General features: G+C 41.1%; 1 protein-coding gene across 2 annotated transcripts in view; it reads left to right on the top strand.

Moving 5' to 3' along the window:
* Positions 1-25,732, top strand: part of SNX29 (sorting nexin 29) — a 597,835-nt gene extending 572,103 nt beyond the window's left edge. The window contains exon 21 of one of the 2 annotated variants that reach the window (XM_069734084.1): positions 23,953-25,732. In XM_069734084.1, coding sequence (XP_069590185.1) covers positions 23,953-24,082 — 130 coding nt within the window. In that variant the 3' untranslated portion in view covers positions 24,083-25,732. The remainder of the gene's footprint in view (positions 1-23,952) is intronic. The other variant, XM_069734083.1, reaches the window with a different exon arrangement.
* Positions 25,733-26,171: the final 439 nt, after the last annotated feature.

Here is a 26,171-nt window from a genome sequence, read left to right as displayed (position 1 = left end):
ATGGGCACCATGAGATGCTCCATATTAAAATATGCCCCATATAATTCTGCACAAATGCTGATTATGGCCCCATAAGATGCTCCATAGTCACATTTGCCCTGTATAATGCTTCACAAATGTGGATTATGGCCCCTTAAGAAGCTTAAGAGATATTTGCTCCATATAATGCTGCACATAGCCCCATAAGATGCTCCATACAGATATTTGCCCCATATAATGCTGCAGATATCCCCATAAGATGCTCCATACAGATAATTGCCCCATATAACGCTGCACATGGCCCCATAAGATGCTCGATACAGATATTTGCCCCCATACTCACCTCTCAGGCCTCCGACACTTGCTATATTCACCTGCTCCCCGTTCCACCGCCGACCGCCGCTGTGTCTTCTCCGTCCTGTGCACCGACGCTCAGGCAGAGGGCGGCGCGCACACTAATCGCGTCACCGCACCCTCTGACCTGAGCGTCACTGCAGAGGACGCGGAAGACGCAGCGGCGCCGACGGTGGAATGGGGAGCAGGTGAATTTCGCGCACTGCGTTATACTCACCTGCTCCTGGCGCGGTCCCTGCACGTCTTTTGCCCGGTGCCGGCAGCTTGTTCCTGTAGTGAGCAGTCACATGGTACCGCTCATTACAGTAATGAATATGCTGCTCCACCCCTATGGGAGTGGAGTGTGGTCCATATTCATTACTGTCAAAAAGTGGGCTGAAAATCTCGGCTTATACTCAAGTATATACGGTACATTTTTCCATTCTTCAAGGACAACCTCTTGTAGAGCCTGGATGCAGATTGGAGAGTGATGACCACTTGTCTCTTCAGAACACTCCCCCCTATAGGTGTTTGATTGGCTTCAGATCTGGAGACACTTGGCCTCTGAATCATTTTCACCCTGTTCTTCTTTAGAAATGCAAGAGATGATTGATTTGTATTATTGTCATGTTGGGAAAGTGCATGTCTACCAAAGATGGTAGCATCTTCTTTTTCAATAAAGAGCAGTACATCTGTGAATTCATGATAACATCAATGAAATTTAGCTCCCGATACCAGCAGCTCTCATGTAGGCCCACATAAGGACACGGCTTCCACCATGTCTCACTGTAGGCAGCATATAGTTAGGAAAATGGCTGTGGGCAACTTTTAAAATATGTTTAACAACCAATTGAATGATTTAATATCTGATACTGGGTGTCCATGTACTAATAAACCTGGTAGCTGTCAACATTAAAGGTGATTATGGGGTATTTCATCTGAAACAAATAGTCACCTATTCACTGGATAGGGCATAACTGTTAAATCAGTGGTTGTCCAACCTCTTAGATCCCCATTTCTTACCAGAATGGGGGTTTTATATCCTCTGTTTCACATTGCTTGACTGCTTTTTTTGAAGATGGGTGAAACAAGGGACACCTGACCATCATTTTGGAGATATCAGGGACCAAGCAGTTGGACCCTCACAAGTCTAACAGCTATCACGCTCAGTATCTAGTGTCACCACCCAAATACCCATTTGAGATGTAAATTATGCCTGTAAGTGGAGACAGTCAGTACCTATAGCAATATCATTAAACAGCAGCTCGCTGATGGTTTTCATTTAGCAACAGGACTTTTTTTGCTGCATTGTACAGTAAAAATAGTAAAAAAAAATAAAAATAACAGCAATGTAGGCAATGAAGATTCATTACAAGGATGCTACATTTGATATTTGCTGAATATATAGATAATATGAATCAGTGGTGGTAGGACAACATCGAACGCAGAAGTTTTTTATGATACATCTGGAATCATTGAAGGATTTTCACAAATATAGACCTAAGGCATCACAGGGGCAAGGAAACTGTTAGTGAAATGCTGATTTTGGAGATCTACGTCCTGTAGTGGCCTTTGTAAGCAATGCTGCTCTAGGGCAAGTAGCAGAATATTCATTGGGTCTCGTATGTCATGTCCGAGTAGACATACTACGTAAAGTGTGCTTACCATATATCTAATGTGACATAGATACGAGTTTTACATTGCTTGCAGCATTCAGATATACTCAGCCGGTAATTAGTGGTCCATATTTAGTCCATAATACGGTAGGAGAATAGCTTTTTATAGGCTGATCCCACCACTTCTTCTAAGCCACAAGCATAACGCATGTCAACTATTACATAAGTGGTATAATCCGAGCCTATGGCAGAGAGTAGACTGGTGAGTATGGCCATCTCGTGTTAATATGGCCATACACATGAGATAGCTGTCGGCCATACGCTCATAGACCGCTATCTCTCCCTATACACAAGCATGCTCGACTGAACATGCATGTGTTATGTACAGGGAGAAGGGATTAAGCCGCTGCTAGAAATATCAAAAAATTCTAAGTACAAACTCAAACTTCTGGTTTCCACCCGACGTCATGTGTCTGAAAGTGTCGAGAGACCCCAATAGATAATCCTCTTTTTTGGGAGAATTTTAATCTGATGCGTATTGGGGCCTTTACTGCATAGAGAACTATGTAACCCATTCAATAGTAAAAGAAAAAGCAATAGTTTAAAAAAAAAATCAAACTGATACACGTAAAGTGCATATAAAACATAGTATCAAAAACAAAACAAAAGATAGATGAGCAAATTGATTCTCAGAAGCCTGGTCCAGCGGCAACATCCGTATTCTGTTGCCGCCAGATTGGGGCCCCGCAAGCTGACTTCTTCCTACTGGCATCAATGACACCTATTTTGATTATAAGGTCTCGATGACACTGGTGTATAACACGGCCAAGTTTTATGCAATGTTTTATCGGATACCACTCTGCCCAATGTTATACTATGGGGCGATGCAGATTTGCAATTATTTTCACATGCCAATTTGGCATAAGAAAACAATTGCAGCATGCTGCAAGTGGTCCCAATATTTGGATCACATACACCCATAAAAGTCTATGGGGGGGTGTGAAACATCCAACTGCACTCAGATGTCAACCCAATGCTGTCCGATGTATGCTCACAGAGACAATGGAGAAGATGGAGACATTAAGTTCTCCATCTTCTCCACACTTGTGCAGCGGTTCTCTCATGTGAGAGAATCTGATCACACACAGATAACACTCGGATCAAGCCCAGTGTCATTAGGATAATCGGCCTGATTCTCTCACATGAGAGCATATACGCCATTGTAAGCTTAACCTTAGATTCAGCCTGACGTCATGTTTATGTCTTGCTGCATTGATGATGTTCCGCCAGGTCTACAAAGCAAAAAGGTGCCAGGTAACCCGGCAGGTAGCATGTGCTTTGGAGACTTGTGCCGATCTGAAGTTGGATCTGACCAGCCATAGTGCGTTTCTACCATTCTGTAGAGATGAAGCTGCCCCTGCTAGAAGCCAGGAAGAGAGCACAGGTCAGACCAATGGCTCCACCATGTGAAGTTTATCTTTAGGGCGGAATACACTGACCCCAGCAACCAGGAAGCCATGAGGCAGAGGAGTCTTTTCTGATCTTGAGGCTGAATGCTGTTTCCCACCTCCTCTAGAATCAGTGAACAAAGAGGTCAGTATAACATACATCTTTGAACTATGGACCATTCTCGCATAAGAGGACCTGGCTTGACCACCAGGTCTCCTGATCTCAGCTAACTGCTTCATGGACAAATATGATGTAGTTAGCTCAGGTTGGGAAAACCAGTGATTTGGCCGGGTCTTCCAATGTGAGAATGGTCCGTGTTTAACAGATGCGTGAAACGGGCCTGAAGGTGAGATGGATCTAACCTAACAGGAGATGTGCACCTGGTTAACCTACATTCAGATCTGGGACTCTATGTACTTAAGGGGAAATGGAAAATTCTTCTCTCTGGAGGATTGAAGAAAGAAATGCACTTTTGTGAAAAGAAAATATGCAAAATAATTGTATTAAAGGCTACACACAATGGTGTAACCTGTGCTCATAAGATCAGTGGCTTAAGAAAAATTATCCTTCTGGGCGCATCTTTGATGCATCCTCATTGCTGAAGTGTTCCCAGGATGACATTATTAAAATATGATTAAGTAGACTGACTTCTGACACTGTCTACATTCTGCATCTTTAGCACAGGCGGGAGAGAAGGCATATAAATAAGTATCCATCCCAAGATCTCACTATGGCACAACGCTTTTCTTGTTAATTCAATACAGACGCAGCATGGACTGAAGTTCTTACATATTTGCAGGTGTTTCGCAGTCCTCACCGCTATATTATGTCAGGTGCTCTCAGTATTGACTTTCCACCCCATCATTTTATCGCCATGACTCACTCATTCACAGACTTTATCTTCAGCTCTTTGCCAAATCACTTTCTTTTCTTTCTGCCCAGACCAATTTATTAAAGGTGATTACAGCCTGTGTTTGGCAATTAGCTTTCGATCCTCTGTGTTCCAGGCTGTAATTTTGCTCGGTGCAATTATTGTCACTTGCAGTTTCTAAAGGTTTTGTCTTAGACCAATGTTTTTGTGCCATGATCTCTAACTAATCTTTAATATTCAGAAAATAGCATTGTGGATATCATGATGGATATTGTCTTTTCTATCACTTGTTTACCAATGTCTTCCAGGAGATTCATATGGTTTATTGTAAGGAAAAATATCAGTGCATCATACTGTACTACACTATTCCGCAAATTGTGGCTTTTCAGCTGCTTCATACTGTCACTATGCTGTGACATCACTGTGTGCACTGTAATTGTGTCATGGTACTGTGTTTATTATCACTGTGCTGTGACATCACTGTGTGGTCATTATATGATGATACTGTATTAATTATCACTATGCGCTGACGTCACTGTGTGCACTGTCATTATGTCATATTACTGTGATTATTATACCTGAGCTGTAACATCACTGCGCACTGCCATTGTGTCATGGTACTGTGTTTATTATCACTGTGCTGTGACATCACTGTGTGCACTGTCATTGTGTCATTATACTGTGTTTATTATCATTGTGCCAAGATATTGGCGTCTTTACAATTTATTTTGTGACATATCTAAACAAAATTGATTTACTGTATTAATTGTTCTGTGACATCACTGTGTGCTTTGAACTTGTAGACTCCTCAACATTGAAACTGTAACACCAAAAAGGAAAAGTCATGGAATTATAGAAATCACAGGATCGGTAGACATGTTAATGATATGCACATGATGGAAAGAAAATTTTCAAACCATCTCAATTTATTCAGTATTGAGTATGAGTGCCTTGTGCAGAAATCTCCACACTTATAGCCTTGGCATGTTATTAGTGAGGTTATTAATGGTTATCTGAGCAAACTTCTGCCACGTTGAATGCACTTGGGGAAATCAAGAACCCCTGCTGGCAGTTACCTTTACAATTGTGCTCAAAGTGAGACAAGTCTAGAGACGTTGCAGGCCATGGTGGCACACTTAGGCCTTGCAGTCAGCTCACAGTAGCACGAGCAACATGCGTGTGCATTGTGGCTTCATTATGTCAATCCTCCCTTTGCAGTCCCTGCATTTTGATGGTCCTTTGTACTGTGACCTCATTCTCTGTAGTTGCTCTGTGCCAAGGTATCTAAGGTTATTATTTTTGTCTTATGACATCATTATTTATTTTCTATCACTGTGATTAGTATCACTGTGCTGATTTAATCCCTGTTCTTTGACATACTGACAGGGTAGATTAAACCTGTGCTGTCATTATAGTAGCCACATCATTTCCACTGTCACATAACACTATATTAGAGGATCACTTTTATGACATTTTTGAAGATTCACCAAAGTTCAGCCTTAAGAGGCTAAGAGAAAGCATTATGTAGACGGCTGCTATATCTGTAATGTAATCCTTCTTCTTGGTAACATCTCTTCCGAATCATCATTGCAGCAGCCTTAGAGTTATTACCCCCTTAGGTATTTCTTTGCTGACAGCTGCTGATGTGAGAACATATTCTCATACCAGTCTATGGACAGGAGTGATTCCCAGCGTGTGTGACATGGATCATTGGTCGCTCGGTGCATTTGTAGAATTGTGTTTCGCAGCTGTCATATCTACAAGCTCAGTGGAGAATGCAGTTCACAAAGCTATTTTGTTTATTAGACTTTTTAGTAATAAACAATCTCTTACCTAAGTTACTCATTTTACTTTTGGTGCCAGTCCATAACATAGTTGATGTTCAATACACCTGATCCTTGTCATCTCTTGGGGATGAGTTGGGAAATCGCTGTACATAATCGACATGTTCGGCTGATTTTGAACGAATGTTTATGGGCACCTAAATGAAAATTTGTCACTCCAAAAGCTCAGTTTAAATTGAACCTGTCAGGTCTTCAAATCCTGTTAACCTGCAGAAATAGGGTCAATCTGTAGGTTGATAGCGTAACAGTGTGATCCGCCCACTGAAAGTGCAGCTGCAGGGAGAAAATGAACTTATTTCCTCCTGGAAGCTGCTGGCTTTCAATCATTGAGCCAATCACAGAGCGGCTACAGTCATCGTTCACTATACTGTGAGCGGTGGCTGTAAGTACACCCAAGCACTGGGACAGTTTGCTATCCACAGAAGCACTGCAGAGCAGGCTGTCAATCACAGTGGCTGCTTTCAGCCACCGCTCACGGTGTACTGTGCTCTGGGTACACCTCTATGACTGAAAGACAGCGGCTCCTGGGAGGAATAACATTTATTTTCCCCCAGTAGCCGTACTTTCAGCATTGGAAGAACTATGAAGATTAACCCCATATCTGCACGTTGACAGCATCTGGGGACATGACCAGTTCCTATTAAACTAACTAATCAATGATATGGCCATACAGGTGCCTAAGCCCCTATAAAAATCATGCCTGTTTATTTTCTTTACTCTACTTTGGCAGAAAAAAATCTTTAATCCTTATACAAAAGTGGGTGATCCTAGGCAAGGCCAAAACTCACCTCTCCGCCTTTGCTGATTGACAGGTAGCAAAATCTAGCAAAACTAGACATCCTTGTTCTCATCGGAATGTGCATATTGTAGATTCAGAAAAAAAAAAAAAAAAAAAAACACAAAATTGAGCTTAATTTAAGATGGTATACATGCAGAGGTAAAACGCATGTTCAAAATGGCCACAAAACATTAAAACCTACAAGAGAAAAAAGTAAATGAAAACCCTGATATAACTAAGTAAAAAAGCTTTTTTACTTAGTTATATCAGGGTTTTCATTTACTTTTTTCTCTTGTAGGTTTTAATATTGTAGATTCAGACTGCAAATGTGGAAATAAGAAGTAGAGAGACGTGTGAAACTAATCAGAATATCAGCTATACCTTACAAGTCCCCTCCTTTTACTTATATATATGTAATATAACGATCTCTTAGTGGAGAGTATTTTAATATATTGTTGAGTGTTATTTTTTACTGATCTACTACATAATTGTCTAAGGGTCACTTCCATCTTTCTGTCTGTCTGTCCTTCTGTCTGTCACGGATATTCATTGGTCGCGGCCTCTGTCTGTCATAGAATCCAAGTCGCTGATTGGTTGAGGCAAAACAGCCACGACCAATCAGCGACGGGCACAGTCCGGAAGAAAATGGCCGCACCTTACTCCCCGCAGTCACTGCCCGGTGCCCGCATACTCCCCTCCGGTCACCACTCACAGGGTTAATGCCGGCGGTAACGGACCGCGTTATGCCGCGGGTAACGCACTCCGTTACCCTATTTACCCTGTGTGTCCCCAACTTTTTACTATTGATGCTGCCTATGCGGCATCAATAGTAAAAAAAATGTAATGTTAAAAATAATAAAAAAACAAAAAACCTGCTATACTCACCCTCCGTAGTCCGCCAAGCCGCTCGCGTCTGCCGCCATCTTCCGTTCCCAGTGATGCATTGCGAAATTACCCAGAAGACTTAGCGGTCTCGCGAGACCGCTAAGTCATCTGGGTAATTTCGCAATGCATCCTGGGAACGGAAGATGGTGGCAGCCACGCGCGCATCGGGACAGTGTCGCTGGATTGGATCCCGGCGGGTGAGTATAGAACTATTTTTTTTTAACAGGGATATGGTGCCCACACTGCTATATACTACGTGGGCTGTATTATATACCGCGTGGCTGCTATATACTACCTGGCGAGTGTTACATAGTATGTGGCCTGCGTTATGTACTGCGTGGGCTGTGCTTGATATTACGTGGCCACTGTTATATACTGTGTGGGCAGTGTTATATACTACGTGGCTCTGTGCTGTATACTACGTCGCTGGGCAATATACTACGTGGCTCTGTGCTGTATACTACGTCGCTGGGCAATATACTACGTGACTGGGCAATATACTACGTGAATGGGCAATATACTACGTAGCTGGGCAATATACTACGTAGCTGGGCAATATACTACGTGTCTGTGCTGTATACTACGTGGCTCTGTGCGGTATACTACGTCGCTGTGCAATATACTACGTAGCTGGGCAATATACTATGTGGCTGGGCAATATACTACGTGACTGGGCAATATACTACGTCGCTGGGCAATATACTACGTGACTGGGCAATATACTACGTAGCTGGGCAATATACTACGTGTCTGTGCTGTATACTACGTGGCTCTGTGCTGTATACTACGTCGCTGTACAATATACTACGTAGCTGGGCAATATACTACGTAGCTGGGCAATATACTACGTGGCTGGGCAATATACTACGTGACTGGGCAATATACTACGTCGCTGTGCAATATATTACGTTCCAAAGACATACTGATAGGGATTCTAGATTGTGAGCCCCATCGGGGACAGTGATGATAATGTCTGCAAAACTGTAAAGCACTGCGGAATATGTTAGCGCTATATAAAAATAAAGATCATTATTATTACTACGTGACTGGGCAATATACTACGTGGGCTGGGCAATATACTACGTGGACATGCATATTCTAGAATACCCGATGCGTTAGAATCGGGCCACCATCTAGTATGTTATAAAAGCTAAGTTTTAAGAGTCTTCTTTTTTTCCTGCTTTTTTGGATTTAATGATGAAATACTCTGTCTTTGGACACAGACAGACGGCTGCCTGACACAGACGACGATCGCATTGCGATGCTCAGAATGGTGGTCTCCTCCTGACCAGAGCATCACCGCATGTATTTCTATGCAGCTGTCATGCTCGGGTCAAGAGAACCACCGGCCAGTCCGAGCACTGTGATGTGGTCATCGGCCGTGTTATACAGCCATCTGACTGTGCCCTTAGAACAGTTCTGGAATAGGGCTCAGCACTTTATGGAGCTGTGTTCCATCACTGGGTCTACAAAACAAACTCAATTGTCACAAACACTTTCTGAATGCCCGTCATTCCACAAATGAACTTGTGATGAGACATAGCTGTGTTGTAGCTGTTTTTGTTCTGACCCAAAGTCAGATTGCCGGATCACCAATGAGGTTGGATTAAGAGATTATGCCCTCCAAATTGATGAGCTATTGTTGAAAAGAATGCTGTGAGCAAAACAATTCTGTGTTTTCTTCTGTGAATGCTTCTTCTTATTCCATAATTGGAAGTCATTTCCAGTGATCTACTATATAATTGTCCAAGGGTCACGTCCGTCTTTCTGTCCTTCGGTCTGTCACGGATATTCATTGGTCGCGGCCTCTGTCAGTCATGGAAATCCACGTCGCTGATTGGTCACGGCAAAACAGCCAGAGTCCGGAAGAATATGGCCGCTCCTTCCTCCCCGCATTTAGTGCCCGTCGTCCGCATACTCCCGTCCGGTCAGCGCTCACACAGGGTTAATTTCAGCGTTGACCGCGGTGTAACGCATTCGGTTAACGCCGCTATTAACCCTGTGTGACCAACTTTTTACTATTCATGCTGCCTATGCAGCATGAATAGTAAAAATATCTAATGTTAAAAATAATTTAAAAAATAAAAAATAGTTACATACTCACCCTCCGGAGCCTCCGGATTGAACCGTCTGGTTACCGATGCTCCTCGCGACGCCCCGGTGACCGCTGCATGTATTGCGGTCTCGCGAGATGATCACGTACCGTCTCGCGTGACCGCTACGTCATCATCTCGGGAGACCGCAATGCAATCTTCAGACCGGAGCGCGCGACAAGCATCGGGAACCAGTCACTTCGATCCAGAGGCTCCAGGAGGTGAGTATATACCTATTTTTTATTTTAATTATTTTTTTTTTTTTAACAGGGATATGGTACATACTACGTCGCTGGGCAATATACTACGTGACTGGGCAGTATACTATGTGACTGGGCAGTATACTACGTGACTAGGCAGTATACTACGTGGCTGGGCAATATACTACGTGACTAGGCAATATACTACGTGGCTCTGTGTTGTATACTACGTGACTTAGTGCTGTATACTACGTGGCTGGGCAATATACAATGTGGCTCTGTGCTGTATACTATGTGGCTGGGCAATATACTATGTGGCTCTGTGCTGTATACTACGTGGCTGCGCAATATACTACGTGGCTGGGCAATATACTACGGGCAATATACTATGTGACTGGGCAATATACTATGTGACTGGGCAAGCTGGGCAATATACTACGTTGCTGGGCAATATACTATGTGGCTGGGCAATGTACTATGTGACTGGGCAAGCTGGGCAATATACTACGTTGCTGGGCAATATACTATGTGGCTGGGCAATATACTATGTGACTGGGCAATATACTATGTGACTGGGCAAGCTGGGCAATATACTACGTTGCTGGGCAATATACTATGTGGCTGGGCAATATACTACATGGTTGGGCAATATACTGCGTGGACATGCATATTCTAGAATACCCGATGCGTTAGAATCGGGCCACCATCTAGTATATAATGAAGATGCTTGTGAGGTTGACAAAGGGTGTGTAAAACTTTCATCGGAGTAAAAGGGCGATAACTTTGAAGAATCTAAGGTTTAACTAATATTTTGGTTTATTTAATGCGTGTTTCTTTACTCCTTGCTTACATTTGTGTTCCTTTGTGATTTTGTTGCCCTCAGTCTAAATCTTCAAGTTGCACATTACAATAAGAACTAAAGAAAAAACATTGCATGAACAGTTGTGTCCAAACTTTTGACCAGTACTGTATGTACATCATGTAATGTGCTAAATAAACAACATGATGTTTTCCTGTAGTGGTATAAGTAACCAACAAAGTAGAAAGTTACAAGAATATGTGAAACAAGACAAAATTTGTAAAATTGAGTCAAATTCCCCCTCTTCCATTGACTTAGCCGCTAAGATGAAATTATTATGAAATCAGGGTATGTTGTGTGTGTGTGTTTTATATATATATATATATATATATATATATATATACATATATATATATATATATATATATATATATATATGTGTGTGTGTGTGTGTGTGTTATATATATATGTATATGTATGTGTGTGTTCCCCTGTAAACCCCCCACAGTGACCTCCTATGGCAGATCTTTGTTCTTACATTGTGAAAATCAACTGTAAAAATCTGTTTTTTTGTTCTTTCCGTGCACACCCCTCACTTTTTCAGTTGTGGAGTCTTAATTTTTCCAACAAAGTATTTCTGACATCCATGAGATTGTATAAAATTGTATAAAATGAGCACTGTCTGCAGAGACTCGATAGAAAAAAATTCTAATATCTGCAATTATAGAAGTAATTATACAGGCACAGCCTTAAAAAGTACATGAAACGCCACTTGGGAAGTCAACAGTGAAAGGGAGGGAAATTGTATTCTAAAGATTAACTACAAAAAACACACATTATAGGAAAATCAATTTACATGAATTTGTATTCAGAGTTGTACATCCAGACAGAAATTCTTGGAAATCAAAATAACAATTACTGTAAGAATAGGCCATCTCACAGCATGGACTCCGCATTTTCCTGGCGAGTGCGAACAGCACAGTGGTACTGGTTAATGCTCCTCTTTCATGTCGAGAAGACGACGACAGAGGTTAATCATCTTGGTTCAAGTGGATGCAGCATTATTAATGTATATGCAGCTGGCAGAGCAAGACATTTTACATAGGTAATATCTGCACTGACAGGTTTTAATTTCTGTCAAGCTTGTGGTAGAAAATGGATATCTTTATTGTATTCAATATTCAAGCAACTGACCACATATATGCCCGATGTCAAGTGCAGAGCATGTACTGTATTAAAACACTCCAGAATATCAGCATACTGCTCTCATGTTGTTTGTGTATGTATGTTTACTATGTAATTTACCTCTACAATGGAGTAGATTGTGCCAATCCTATGTGCAATATTTTTATTAATCATTTTTTGCAATAGGGTCCAAGAAGCTACAGTGGGTACAGAAAGTATTCATGCCCCTTTACATTTTTCACTCTGTTTCATTTCAGCCATTTGGTAAATTCAAAAAAGTTAATTTTTTTTCTCATTAATGTACACTCTGCACCCCATCTTGACTGAAAAAAAACAGAAATGTAGAAATTTTTGCAAATTTATTAAAAAAGAAAAACTGAACTATCACATGGTCATAAGTATTCAGACCCTTTGCTCAGACACTCATATTTAAGTCACATGCTGTCCATTTCCTTGTGATCCTCCTTGAGATGGTTCTACTCCTTCATTGGAGTCCAGCTGTGTTTTATTAAACGGATAGGACTTGATTTGGAAAGGCGCACACCTGTATATATAAGACCTCACAGTGCATGTCAGACCAAATGAGAATCATGAGGTCAAAGGAACTGGCCAAGGAGCTCAGAGACAGAATTGTGGCAAGACGCAGATGTGGCTAAGGTTACAACAGAATGAAACTAAGAGTGAAAAATTTAAAGGGGTACATTACAGCTCTCCAGCATGGCTGCTCTCACCTGTAGCAGTGTTTTTCTATCTTATCATTGAGGTGCATTAGTGTACAGTATGTTCACACAGGTCATATATACAGAGGCCATACCTGATAAAAAAATCAGCTGTATATTAGTGGCAGAATTATGGATGAGAATTTACTAAATCTCATCCACAAGCTGCAGTGAAAATCAGAAAGCTATGGGCTGACCAGTTGCAAATTGTACAGTTGAATGTAGACTGACCTCTTGTACTTGCATTATAATGTGGAGTGATATGCTAGACTTTGGAGTGACTCATGGCACTAGATTATGGAGTGACTGTTGGCGGCACTTACACAAGATTATGGAGTGACTGTTGGCGGCACTTACACAAGATTATGGAGTGACTGTTGGCAGCACCTACACTAGATTATGGAGTGACTGTTGGCGTCACTTACACTGGATAATTGAGTGACTGTTGGCGGCACTTACACTAGACTGTGGAGTGACTGGTGGTGGCCCTTACATAAGACTGGGGAGTGACTGTTGGCAGTACTTACATTAGACTGTGGAATGACTGGTGGCGGCACTTACACTGAACTGTGGAGTGACTGTTGGCAGCACTTACACTAGACTGTGGAGTGACTATTGGCAACACTTACACTGAACTGTGGAGTGACTGTTGGCAGCACTTACACTAGACTGGAGTGACTGGTGGCGGCCCTTACATAAGACTGGGGAGTGACTTTTGGCAGTACTTACATTAGGCTGTGGAATGACTGGTGGTGGCACTTACACTGAACTGTGGAGTGACTGTTGGCAGCACTTACACTAGATTGTGGAGTGACTGTTGGCAACACTTACACTGAACTGTGGAGTGACTGTTGGCAGCACTTACACTAGACTGTGGAGTGACTGGCGGCACTTACACTAGACTGTGGAGTGACTTGTGGCGGCACTTACATAAGACTGGGGAGTGACTGTTGGCAGCACTTACACTAGACTGTGGAGTGACTGTTGGCAGCACTTACACTAGACTGTGGAGTGACTGGTGGCGGCACTTACATAAGACTGGGGAGTGACTGTTGGCAGCACTTACACTAGACTGTGGAGTGACTGTTGGCAGCACTTACACTGAACTGTGGAGTGACTGATGGCAGCACTTACACTAGACTGTGGAGTGACTGGTGGCGGCACTTACATAAGACTGGGGAGTGACTGTTGGCAGCACTTACACTAGACTGTGGAGTGACTGGTGGCGGCACTTACACTAGGCTGTGGAGTGACTGGTGGCGGCACTTACATAAGACTAGGGAGTGACTGTTGGCAGCACTTACACTAGACTGTGGAATGACTGGTGGTGGAACTTACGTAAGACTGGGGAGTGATGAGCTAGACTGTGGAATGATTGGTGGCAACACTTACACTAGACCAATATTCCCCAACACCAGCCCTCAGAAGTCACTAACAAGTCATGTTGTCAGGATTTCCATAGTATTACACAGAAGATAATTCAATCACCTGTGTAATACTAAGGAAATCCTGAAAACATGTTCTGGTGGCTCTTGAGGACTGGAGTTGGGGAACACTACACTCCCTGACAGAAGTTATGTCGCTTATCCGTGTTATGTAAATAAAAGCTTATAACCTGACGTTAAATTCATCCATTGTTTGTATAAATTATTCATTTGAAAGCTGAAACCCTTCAAAATGTGGTTTAAGTTAAGAAGATAAATTGGCATCAATGCAGAAATATTGATTAGTTAATGGACACAGAATGGTCAGATTTTGGCAAGACAAAAGTTTTGTCGCCCACAGAAAGTAATGTGATATTCCAACTAATAATTAACCGTAGCATACAAATATATGTTGCATAACATTGGTGAATGAAGTTGTGGTGCTATTAGTCATATTTAATATTTTGTGTGACTTCCATGATCTTGAAGGACTGCATCCATGCGGTTCAACAATGATTCATACAATTTATTAATGAAGTCATGAGGAATAGCAAAGAATGCAGTCTTACATGCCTACCATAGTTCATCAAGATTCTTTGGTTTTGTCTTCCAAGCTTCCTCTTTCATCCTACCCCATATATGCTCAATAATGTTCATGTCTGGTGACTGGGCTGGCCAGTCCTTGAGCACCTTGATCTTTTTTGCCTGGAGGAACTTTGTTGTAGAGATGGATGTATGAGATGGAGCACCATCCTGCTGCAGAATTTGACCCCTTTGATGATTTGGAATGGTGCTGTACATGAGAAAGGGGTTACATACAGGCTTATAGATATCGTTTACAGTAAACAAGTTTACAGTGACAGACTGGTACAGAGGGGAGAGCACCCTGCGGACTTACATTCTATGGGATAGTGGGGAAGAGCAAAAACCAAAATACAATATATCTATAGGTCAAAGAGAATCAAAGTACAACCAAATAACCTATAATCCTCAATTAACTATATAAAACAATACTTTTATTGGTTAAAACCATAGACACAACCACAAACATAAATTGACTAACAACCGTGCTCTCTAAATATACCCTATCAAGGGGAACCTTAATGCCTACTACCTGGCAGTGGAGGTTGGCACCCTAAACATAAACGAGATTGGCGCCCCCACTCAACGACGACTCACCCTAGAACTCCTATTGCTGCCCTACATATGTGTCACACCCGGGCACACAAATATGCAACAGGAAAAGATGGGTAGATATATATCAGTATCCAAAATTGCCCATTGGTAGATAAGGCAAAAAACTTTTTATATGTATATATATTGATAGGGTGAGAGACACAGACATACCAAGTGCAAAATAGTGCAGAAAAAAGTGCTAAAAGTGAACAAAAATCCTAACTGCACTGCTCCCTAAACTCATTACCTGCCTTGCTGTGGAGGTTGGCACCCTACTGTACAGCGGAAATGGCGCCTCCACTCCTCGACGGCTATCCCTTGGATTCCCTATGGGTAGCTAGGAAAAAATGGCACAAAAAATAAATATGCCGAAATACATTGATATACTCTAGCAAGCAAAGCAGCAAAAAATAGATGCACTGACTAAATAATCAGTGGCACAAACATACTACCCATGTATACATATGATATATAGCCAGCTCAAAGATAATGCATATCTAGTATAGATCAACATGGTATGCATATTATTTTAAAGAGGCCACCCTCATCAATAAACTGAAATACAACACTCTTATATAAAGATAAACGTATTATTAATAGTTATTGCATGAACTAGTCTAATAGTGTACATGGATAACAATGCAGTGGAGCAGTGAGCTAGGAGCAATACTCATCGTTCTGAAGATGTCATAGTGCGCCTCAACGCGTTTCACCTTCACGGATCATCAGGAGGCTTTGATGTATGGATGTGTCATGGAATGTCCCAATATCTCTCACTTATATAGGTTTTGAAGTTGATAAATAATTGATGCCACTAGAGACATAGATCCCCCTGTCTTTAAGTTGTCTCCTGTTTCAGATCATTTTAGCCCCGGAGTGATTAGCAGGGTATAGAGAATAGATGTACTGACCGCCATGTTCTTGTGGCCCGTTTTTCCTGAACGGTGTGTCCACTCAGCAAATATGTCTTAACTTCTAGTGCGCCGCTCTAACCGCGTTGTCCCTGGCGTGCGTTCCAGCTGGAGCGCATATCGCCGCGCCTGCGGTAATGCGCATGACCGGAAATGGTCAGCGCTGTTCAGGGACTTAGCTGCGCATGCCCATACCATATGTGTTATTGCTTCAAGCGATGCACAGCTTCAACAACCAGACCAGCCCCCCCGGGCATGCGCATCAGCTGGAGCGCTCATAGCCGCCTCTACAGCACAGCGCATGACCGGACATGTCAAACTAGATATGTAGCGCTAATTGGTTACTAGGTAACGGGCAAAACACCAAGACATAGCGGCCATAATAATAGGGCAACCAGTCAAAGACGCACAATATAAATAATGGCCTGCATATTTACTATGCCCTAGCCCTTATAGCAGCAATTTCTTATCATAGCCGCCACTACAGCACCGCGCATATATCGCGCATATATCGCGTTTAAAGTTACTAGATGTCGGGCAAAACATAAAGACAAAAAAACATAGCGGCCATAATAATAATAGGGCAACCTGTCAAAAACATACAGTATTAACATTGACCAGCATACTACCTATGCCCTGACCCTTACAACAGCGATTTCTTATTAGCCGCATAGAATAATATTAGAATACCGCCATATTGATAGCAAGGCACTCGATACTAGATACTCCTATATATATCATCGTGAGAGAGAGTAGATACTAAAATATCATAAAATAAATACTGATGTTTACGGTAAATACCGTGTATCCTGTATTAGACAGGGTACAAAACAGGTGGTACAGAAAGTATACAGATACAATAGTTCAGGTAACCTGCCATAAAATCACAGTTGCACAGTAAAGGTACTTAAGTCTATTATTAAGATCTTAAGATGTTTTATTAGCCACACTAGCTTAGAACTAAGGTCAACCAAATACATCTTAAAGGTGAAGAGTCAGAAGGGGTACAGGACATATCAGGAAAAAGTGAGTTGATTGATAATAGGAAACATGCAAAGGACTGGTTTTCATTCAGTCCCAATGGTGCTATGCAGTTTATGCGATGAATCCACGCACATTCTTTCTGTAACAGCAACCTATCAAAATCACCACCTCTTGGGTTTGGTGTATAAACCTCCATGACACTGAATGTGATGTCCTGCAAATTGCCCTGATGTATCTCATTCATATGTTTGGCGATAGGTGTATCACGTCCATGTTTAATATCACCTATGTGCTCACCAACTCTCCTCCTAAACTCCCTCTTAGTTTTACCTACATAGTCCTTAGGGCACTGGCAGGTAGCAATATAAACCACGCCCTTGGTCTTACAATTTGAGAAATCACGAAGATAATATTTCTTCCCAGTAGATGAACTAGTAAAAAACTTGCATGGTTTCATATATCTACAGTTAACACAATTACCACACTTGAAGAAACCACATGTTTTTCTATCAAGCCATGTGCCCTCAGTCACAGGTCTTTTAAAGTGACTAGTGGGGAAGAGGCAGAAGGTAGGGGTGAAGCGGCGGCTCTGGCGGTGGCGAGGCGGCAGAATGGTTATTGCAAATACATGGTAAACAAGATTAAACCATGTGTAAGGTATATCACCATATGAGTGCATGTGTATGGTAGACTATGAGATGACCTATCGGTGAATGATGGAAACCAAGAGAAAAAAGTACCGAGAAGGAGGCCAATATATTGAAGTGAAAATTTAGGTGCACGGGGGGAGATGAACAACCAGAAGAAAAAGTGGGTGTTTAGTCGAACTGGTATATATAAAGGTATGTGCACCAGCTGCAGATCTGCAGCGTTTTGTTCCATGCAGAAACACTGCATATCCGCAAGTGATTTACAGTACAATGTAAATCAATGGCAAAAATAAATGCTGTGCTAATGGTGCAGAAAAATCTGCACGGAAAATGCAGCAGATTCAGAAAAGGACCATGTCAATTCTTTTTGCAGATCTGCTGCGTTTCTGCACTAAGAGGTTGGAAAACACAATAAATAAGTATACAAGAAAAATATACACTTCTTGGGTATCAAAAGTGCACGAATAGATCGGCCTTTGTCAGGGGATGGCAGAAGCAAAACGCGCGTTGGGGTGGGCATATCCTCGTGGTCCTGTAGCTATGTACAAAGTTACCATACACCAACTGTCATGATTGATTTTTGAGTGCGCTGTTCCCCTTTATTGGGTTACTTTATGTTGTTACACAACATTAGGAGCATACAGACTTCTACTCCCATTTCTTCCTTTGCTCTGATATTTATCTAAGCACTATGTCACTTTTATAAGTCTTGTATAGACTATTGCTAAAATTTAAAACAAAAAAATGCAATATAGGAGTTCAAAAAATATATAAATATATAATAAGACAATATATGCGTGATAAATACAATAAAATATGCCTTTATTATATTATTATTGGCAGACAATGGCACAAACAAAGTGCATGTACTTAGGAATAATAAATTCCACAAAGATTAAAGTACACTGACGAAGGATTGGGAGCTTTTCTACTTTTATACCTATGCGCTACAGCACCCTAGCGGTCTCATACAGATACATTCATTTACTTGCACTATGCTCCATGAGCCAATACACAAGTATATACAATACAAGGTATTCTCTATTAGTGTAATTTTGATACCCAAGAAGTGTGTATTTTTCTTGTATACCTATTTATTGGGTTTTCCAACTTCTTATATTTACCACTTGGACTAAACACTTGCTTTTTCTTCTGGTTGTTCCCCTCCTCTCGTGCACCTAACTCTTGATTAATAAAGTTGTGCTTTGCACTTGAATATATTGGTCTCCTTGTCAGTTCTCTTTTCTCTTGGTTTCTGTGGATTGATGGTGTCAGCATTTGCACAAGACTTTGGACTGATTGGGGGCAGCATTTACGTGAATGTGTAAATAAAATGTTAATTTTTATTGTATCAAAGGAATAACAATAATAAGATTTTAAATGTTCCTATTCCTGATAATAGTATCCCGTTGCTTCAGGGAAAAGAAGAGATAAAAGAACGGGGTTCCCACTATATTGTTATTTCTAGTCAATTAGATGGGGCTTGTTCCTTTGTAGAGAGGAGGACAGATGAGGTCCTTATAGAAACAGGACTTGGTAGGTAACTTTGGTTGCAGAAGAATGACCATCATTATATTATGATTGAAACTGCCATTACATTAGCTATATGTCAGCCGACATATGTAATGCCAAGGTTAGGTTGACTACAGCATTTACACTAGACTGTGGGCTGACTGGTGGCAGCACTTACACTATAGTGTGACTCAATGATGGCAGAGTGTAGACTGTGGACTGACCGGCGATAATTATAATAAACTGGGACAGCGTTTACACTAGACTGTGAACTGACCGTGGGCAGCGTCTACACTAAACTATCAAATGACCTTTTTTTACACTAGACTGTAGACTGGTTGACCTGGAATGGTCTTTACACTAGATTGAGAACCAACCATGGGCAGCATCTACACTAAACTATCGAATTGCCATTTTTTACACTACACTGTGGACTGGTTGACCTGGAATGGTTTTTACACTAGACTGAGAAAAGTATTTTTTATTTAATAAAAGACCTACACTAGACTGTGAACTGACTGTGGGCAGCGTCTACACTAAACTATCAAATGACCGTTTTTTACACTACACTGTGGACTGGTTGACCTGGAATAGTCTTTACACTAGACTGAGAAACAACCATGGGCAGCTTCTACACTAAACTATCAAATGACCGTTTTTTTACACAATGCTATGAACTGGTTGACCTGGAATGGTCTTTACACTAGACTGAGAAACGATCATGGTCAGCGTCTACGCTAAACTATCCAATTACTATTTTTTACACTAGACTGTGGACTAGTTGACCTGGAATGGTCTTTAAACTAGACTGTAGATTGACTGGGCACAGCATTTACAGTATACTGTGACTGACCGGCTGCAGTTTTTACACTTTATTGTAGACCGACCATCCCATGACATCTGGTGTCTCTAAATACCTGCATCAGAAGACAGTGCCAACTCCAGTATGGTCCGTAGACATGCAGTTTTAGGAGGATACCAGGTACAGACTTAGCACACGTGCTATAGAGAGAGGTTCACAGCGAGATACAGCACATGTGCCATATTTTATATGACTATACTGTATATGTACTAGTGCATATTGTGTGTATATATGCACTGATGTTATTGGACACGCAGTATAGGTGATATGTATATGGAATGTATCTGATGGCTGACACTATATAAGCCCTACGGTTGATGGTATTACATGCAATTTAGAAGGTATTGTTCATATGCCCTATTACTTCAGGGTTTAGACTATGGCAGGGTTGACAGTAAAATTAGCTTATCTGCCATCCCCCACTATATATTTTTTGTCACAATGAATGATCTTGTTTTCTAGCAGATATATACAAAATCATTCATGTAGGATCAGAGTCAGAACAAGCTAAAAGTGCCCAGCAGGGATGTATTGCTAATGTACTTCATCATCTAATGAAACCTCTTTAATTAGGATACAGCTAACTAAAGCACTATTCTCGTTCACTCTCTGCGTAGTACTCGCACAAATCCCCAGCATGGATTTCACTTCATTTTGTAGGCTATTGCTCCAAGCTATATCCGGCGATGTAATTTAACCCTACTTTTACGCAGAAAAGTTGCATATCCTTTAGACTAATATAAAAACTACTAAATGTAAAGTGCGGGATACCAAATATATATTTATTCAATCTGACGTATGTATCTAAAGGCTTTTTCTAGCTGTGGTCGGCTCTTACACTGTTCTTCCTAACTAGTGCAGTGGGCGGCTTGACTTAAAGGGAGCCTGCCATGAGGATATTAAACCCCAACTAAGGGTATGTATGTAAAGGTGCTTCAGTGCTGAGTAAATCCTTACCCCGCTTGTAGAAATCCATTTTGCTGTTTTTCAAGAAATCCATACTTTAAATTGTATGCTAATGAGTTGCAAGTTCTGTGGGCTAGCACTGCACTTACAGCTCTCCTGCTTGTATCCCTTTTCCCCGCCATCAACCTCACTGCTCTTGCATCTCTTTAGCATACAATTTCAACTATGGATTTCTCTAAAACAGCAAAATGAATTTCTACAAGAAAGGTCACGATTTTATAAGATTTAAAGCACCGTTATATACACGTTATTTGTTTGGGGTAAAAAAAAAAATTCTGCTGACCGGTTTCCTTTAAGCTTGGTCAAGCCATTCTATCCATGACGCTTGAGCAGCTCAAATAGTAGAACTCGTTCCATGCATAAACCAAGTACATCTAGAGTGGCTCTTGGTTGGGCTTCTTTATTACTAAATAGTGCAATAAATTGAAAAAAAGTGTTCAGTCTGACAGTACCTTTCTGAATCCCCTGTAATCATGTCATCATATATTACATGGTTTACCATTAGTGATGAGCGAGTGTTTTCCCGAGCATGCTCGGGGGTCCTCCGAGTATTTGTAAGTGCTCGGAGATTTAGTTTTCCTTGCCTCAGCTGAATGATTTTTGGCTGCTTGACAACTTGAATACATGTGGGGATTCCCTAGCAACCAGGCAACCCCCACATGTACTCAGCCTGGCTAATAGCTGTAAATTATTCAGCTGCGTGAACAAAAACTAAATCTCTGAGCACTTACAAATACTCGGAGACCACCCGAGCGTGCTCGGGAAAACCTGAGCAACAAGTACACTCGCTCATCACTATTTACCATTCATTTAAATGGGCACCATGTTACTGTTGGGAAAATGAATCATGGCAGGAGCTTCCCCTAAGGATAACAAATTATTGCTGGAAGTTGGGGGAAGTCAAAACCACCACACTCCATTTATTGCAGAGGCAGATATGACAACCCTACTAAATGTCATCTAGTTCAGTCTATATGTCCATCCTTGAAACATTTATAAAATGGCCATTGTGGATTGTCATTGGTGGCCACAGGGCCGGACTGGCCATTTGGCATTTCTGGCAAATGCCAGAAGGGCCTGTCTGGTCATGGGCTGCCTTGTCTGCTATGTTGTTAACAGAATCGGTGTTCTCAAGATACACATACTATTAAGAGTTGTGATGGAGCACAAAGTTGCTGACTCCATCACTTACCCCAGCAGGCCACGGGTATCATTAGAAATATTGGTCTTGTAGAAAATCTTCCTTTCCTACATTCAGAGTAATATTAGTACTATATCCCCATCTGGCTCTTGGGGACGGGGACAACATGGGCCTGTGTGATTTCAAATGCCAGGACTGAATTTCAGCCCCAGTCCGTACCTTGTGGCCAGATGCTACATCTTTGATTTTTTTGAAAATCTGATGAGTGACAGTGCTGTACCTGTTCTAGGGTCTTTCTGTTTTTGCCGGGAGAAGCAGAAGATCACATTTCTGGGGTATTTGTTGACATTGCATTTTGCTAATGTGATTCTTCTTAGAATCATCTTCTACAGCTTATATGGTCAGTGTTGTTTTAATAAGCCAATATAAGAAAACTTGTAATATAGCTTATTATAGAAAAACTATATTTTTATCCTCCTCCTAAACTCATCATTCACTGTGAAATCATTTAAAATCCATCTTGAGAGAAAAGAGACTATTTCAGTTCGATGAGGGATTAGTTCACTTGCTGCCCATATAAGACTATAAATAGGGAAAGGGAAAAGCTGCAGTAAGAGAGAGTCAGAGAAACACACAAACCTGTGCTGCAGTTTTCTAGAAAGTGTTTTCTCACACCAGAGCTGGATTCAGAGCTTCACAGCTCAGTACTTCTGTTTATTGTCCTCCATGCTCATGTTACTGTTTGTAACTGTGTGCTACATAAAGACAGGAGAGCAGGATCACCTCTATTCTGTGTGCATTGATTGTATCTGAGACTTTGCAGCAGCTCAAGGACAATCTAAAATGATAGACTCTGGTATTTACCTCACACCAGAGCTGGATTCAGAGCTTCACCGCTCAGTACAGCTGTTTATTGTCTTCTATGTTCCTGCTACTGTTTGTACCTGTGTGCTACATAGAGACAGGAGAGCAGAATCTCCTCTATTCTGTGTACATTGTATGCAGGGCAGCATGGTGGCTCAGTGGTTAGCACTGTAGCTTTTCAGCGCTGGAGCCCTGGGTTCAAATCCAACCAAAGACAGCAAATACAAGGAGTTTGTATGTTCTCCCGTGTTTGCATGGGTTTCCTCTGGTTACTCCGGTTTCCTCCCACACTCCAAAGACATACTGATATTGAATCTAGATTGTGAGCACCAATGGGGACAGTTCCAATAATGTCTGGATAGTACTTAGAATTGTGAAATTTTGGGATAAATTAGTTTTTTTTTCAGCAATCTCCTGCTTCTTGCGAGTAGCTGGTGAAATAGTGTGTACTTACAGATGAGCATAGTTTGCTATTCAGAAGTATATGTATTGCATCAGTGTGCAGAGTAAATGTGGAGCCTTGTAATATTACATGTATTTTGCATTTACCTCCATGCTTTGCTGACAGTCACACTGTTAAGGTAATTGCTGTGAATAGCGTGTTCCAAGGTCACTAATGTTCATAGTGGAATATGTTCTTCCATTTACTGCAGTCATTTTGTGAGTAATTTGTACCTATTATCTATTTATCTGCTTTAATCTGTTTTTCAGCGACATTCAAGGCAATGGAGAACAAGGCGGCAAAGGCAGTCGATCCAAAGTGGCTTCTCGATTTCCAAAATTATCTCGCAGTCACCAGAGAGAGTCGCGAAACCCTGAACCTCAGAGCGGGGACCTCTGACCACTTTATTCCATGCTAAGTCCTAACACTAGATGGAAAATAAAAAAACTGAACTCGGCAAAACGGCTTGTGTCCAGCAATAGGTCATGTCGCAACGTATAGACTTTGCTCCTAGAAGATGCACTTTTCTTATGAAGTCATCGGATTCTTTCTCATGTGATGACCATTACTTCTAGGCGTTTCTTTTTCTTCTTGCACATTATAATGACTAATGTCATAGGGTCACTCGTAGCATGCTAAGTATAATCACTTTCTTATTTTTAGGTCTACACATCATGGTGGGAGCACACCAACGAAGCGCTGTTTGTATCGAATGATTATTTTGGCCTAGTAGATAATAGTAAGTTATTTGGTGATGACTTTGTATAGATATACACAACCCTGGGTCACTAACACAATTTTTTGATAACTGCCATGTCTCATGATTCTGCCCAGTTGGGTCCAATCAGTGATACAATTGTTATTATATAAAGATAATGTTGTTGTTTTTTTATAACTCAACCACTGCTCCATTCATTCTTTATGGAGCTGCCGAAAAATGAAGAGTGCTTAGTAGCCCCACAGGGAAAGAAAAGAGCAACAGTTAGGCGTTCTGTCTATTGGTGGAGTTCCCAGTAGTCGGAGCGCCACCGACCGAAGTTATCACCTATCCAGTGGATAAGTGGATTATAAAAGATGGAAGAAAAATAAATTATAGGTGTTATTGATCAATTTCTTGGGTCTCTGAGCAAATAAACGTAAAAATTTTGGTTTATGGTTCAGACAGTATATCACAACTACATTAAGATCAGCTGTATGATTAATCTCCGTACACCAGTATTGGGTGACCCATCTTGGGTCCAAAAAACATAAAAATGTAGCATTGTGTAACAAAATATATTGTAGTACTTTGATATACAACAAGCCACATCATCACTTTAATATTAAAGAGTCTTAACTGAATTAAAATTATTTAAAGGGATTCACCGAGACTTGTTTTATGGCTTATCCTTGGTTTATAAGCCATCCTTGGTTGAACAATGAAGGTCTGACCTATAAGTCATCTGCTGGTTAGTATAATTCAGAATGATGACTCTGAGAACCCTTTCAGTGCCCAAACATTTTGGTATTTTCTGCGCAAAATGGTGTTTTTCTTCATATCACATTACTATGAACACATGTAAACCTTTTCTGCCAAGAACAACCACATTTCCGAAGCATGAGTTTGCTTCAATGTTTATAAGACCCCTTTCTTTATCACCTATCCCCAAGACAGATGATAAATGTAAATTTGTGGGGCTGTTACTGCTGACATCTCCATGACCCCGAAAATTGGTGGCTCAAACTCCACTGTGTGAGTAAAGGTTTGTGAGCATGTGTGAACCCGCTCCCATTGATAGTTGTCACACATGCTCATTACCACTCTGTTCAAACAGAGGACTTTTGGGACCCCCATTTTCATGGCCAATTGGGAACCCAAGAGGTCAGATCCCCATTAATTATAAATTTATGACCTATCTTATGGAAAAGTGCACAATTACGAAGAAATTTAGGCATATAGTTCTCATAAAAATGGACAAGGTGTACTGTAATCGAATGATGAAAATCTATCATGGTAGAGTATGTTTGTAAAAAAAAAAAAAAGGTTCCCAATATGGGGAAAGAGTTTTGTAAAAAAAACAAAAAACAATAGGAATATTGCTCACCAAGTATGAAAAATTAACCACTTAGAGCACTGATATCATGTAATGTCCATGCCGTTAACAACAACGCACATCATCACAGGATGCAAGACTTTTTTTTTTTTAAAAAGTCTGATTACGACACTCCTTTTTTCCCCTTTAAATATAAAGTAGTGTCCACTATTCTCTAGCACCACCCCAGGTAAAAATTGAAGAGGTTTCTTTGGTGCCATTTACATCTGCATTGGGAGATGAGTAACATAGTAACATAGTAACATAGTTAGTAAGGCCGAAAAAAGACATTTGTCCATCCAGTTCAGCCTATATTCCATCATAATAAATCCCCAGATCTACGTCCTTCTACAGAACCTAATTGTATGACACAATATTGTTCTGCTCCAGGAAGACATCCAGGCCTCTCTTGAACC

This window comes from Ranitomeya imitator, chromosome 7 (genome assembly GCF_032444005.1).
Source record: "Ranitomeya imitator isolate aRanImi1 chromosome 7, aRanImi1.pri, whole genome shotgun sequence".
In the NCBI taxonomy this organism is placed as follows: Eukaryota; Metazoa; Chordata; class Amphibia; order Anura; family Dendrobatidae; genus Ranitomeya; species Ranitomeya imitator.
Note: the sequence above shows the minus strand (reverse complement) of the source record. Positions and strands in the feature narration are given on the sequence as shown.